We start from the raw sequence: 2,084 nt of genomic DNA on the forward strand, positions 1-2,084 counted from the left end.
TGCAGAAGGGGCTCAGAAGGGAAAGCTGCTCTGTGCCTCTGCTGTCACTATTACCAGTCCTGTCTTCTCATTTACATTGCTGGGATTTTTGAATTGCAGCAGCTGAGGTACTCGCATTTACTTCCACCAGTTTTGCTGGAGCAGTAACATTTGTTAGGCTGGAATAGCTGAGGACTGGTATCATCTTAAATTGCTGCAGTTGTTTGACTAACACACCCCAACACTGAGCTTTAGCATGGAATCAGTAACATGTCAAGTCGAAGTATTTTTGACATTGTTAACACAAGAGAGTACCAAGTCAGTGTGGGTAACTTTTTTTTTTTCGCTGCTGTTGTTCAAATGCCAGAGAAAAAAATGCTAAGAATGAGCTTGGACTTGTCTGGGGTACCATTTGGTTCTCCTAAAGCTCTTCACATATACAAGTATTGATTTAAACGGAACAGTTTGAGGAACTGGGGTTTAAACTCGTCTCTTATAGGACTTAATACTTGTAATGAAAGGCTTGCTAGTTGTGCTGGGTGTATGAGGGCAGGCATCAAGCATTTGTGGTCTCAAGTCATTTATATCCTACTGAAAATTGAACCTCTTCTGAAAACAGCATTGCCATGACAGTTCTGTTCTTCCTTTTCTTCACCAGCTGTTGTGCACCATGCTTTCTTCTCTCACCTGGAACTTTGCCTGCCACTTGCTCCAGATCTCTAATGTCCTGCTGATTCAACTGCTGCCATCCTCTCTGATTATCTACGTGGCTCAGCTCTTCGTTTTGCTGGGTGAAAAAGTTGTGAAAATCCTGGGCTCCCTGAGGCTGGAGGGCAGAGGGCTGTGGGCTTCATTCTGGGGGAGGAAGCAGGAACAGATTGATGATGCTCCAAAAGCCACCTCAGGGGGGAAATAAAGCGAGTAGCCCCACAACCATCTGTCCCACTTGGCATCGGTGAGAGCTATTGCAGCATGGCAGAGGGAGGTTAAGTCTTGAAAAAGAAGCTTGCTCAAGACTAAGCCAACACACACTTGGGTCACAACAGCTGCTTTCAGAGCGAACGTTGTTGCTCATGTGGATGACAGCAGCCAGCCACTTGTGCAGTGCTTGGGTGTGTGCTTTGCTCACCTTACAGAGGGATGGGTTCCTTTTTTGTAAGGACCAAACACAACACCAGCACCAGTGGTACTCTCTGTTCACTGCTGCTGATCTTTGATTACGCACAAATAAGATCAAGGCAATAGCTCTTGGCAGTGGTTCTTAAATGCAGTGCAGCCCAGTGATTATCTTACTCATGTTGCAATTAGTAATTTTCTGACCGCAGCTTGTCAGTTCTTAAAGTTGGAAACAAATTTCTTTAATAATACAATGGTTTGAGTTGGAAATAACCTTAAAGATTATCTAGTTCCAACACCCCTGCTGTGGGCGGGGACACGTCCTACTAGACCATGTTGCTCAAAGTCTCGTTAATGCTCAGGTCTAACAGTTGAAACAAGCCTAGCTCCAATTAACAAGCAATAATTAACCCCACAGCAGATAGTGAGCATGCACTTTCATTTCTGTTCAGGATGTACTTTTCTGCGCAGCTGATGGGGCTGATACAAGGTTAGATCACAGCCCAGGGAAACACCAGGGAAACACAGATGTAACTGTGGGACCACAGGGAGGTTGGCGGGGCTGGGATGAGCTATAATTTTGTAGTCCAGTCCAGTGAGGCGACAAACAGAGCAGCTGTTTGCTCCTGGTGTTGATGCACACATTAAATAAACTACTTTTTAAAGAGGGCTTGAATTAGGAAATCGCATACTGAAGAGTGCATTTCCACTCGTGAAAAGTGTTTTTCTCTGTTCCTGCTGTAAAGTAACTGTGTCTCTCGGTAGCCTCGCACGGGCCGGCTGCCTGACAGCGCCCGCACACCTTGTTTGGGTTTACTGGTCCTTCCCTCCCCATCCCCTGAGCTCTCCGTGTCCAAATATTTGTCCAGAGCCCTGAAATAAAACTTGTTTGTCCACGTCTTTATTTTCACAGGTCCTTTATTTAGAGTGAAAAAAAATATATATATATTTGCCATTCCTCAGCTGAGGAAATCTCCAGGGTACTTCCC

General features: G+C 45.2%; 1 protein-coding gene across 1 annotated transcript in view; it reads left to right on the forward strand.

Moving 5' to 3' along the window:
- Window positions 1-895, forward strand: part of ADIG (adipogenin) — a 3,715-nt gene extending 2,820 nt beyond the window's left edge. The window contains exon 3 of the mRNA XM_009866932.1: window positions 638-895. Coding sequence (XP_009865234.1) covers window positions 638-895 — 258 coding nt within the window. The remainder of the gene's footprint in view (window positions 1-637) is intronic.
- The last annotated feature ends 1,189 nt before the right edge of the window (window positions 896-2,084 follow it).

Source organism: Apaloderma vittatum, unplaced genomic scaffold, assembly GCF_000703405.1.
Source record: "Apaloderma vittatum isolate BGI_N311 unplaced genomic scaffold, ASM70340v1 scaffold43453, whole genome shotgun sequence".
NCBI classification, from domain to species: domain Eukaryota; kingdom Metazoa; phylum Chordata; class Aves; order Trogoniformes; family Trogonidae; genus Apaloderma; species Apaloderma vittatum.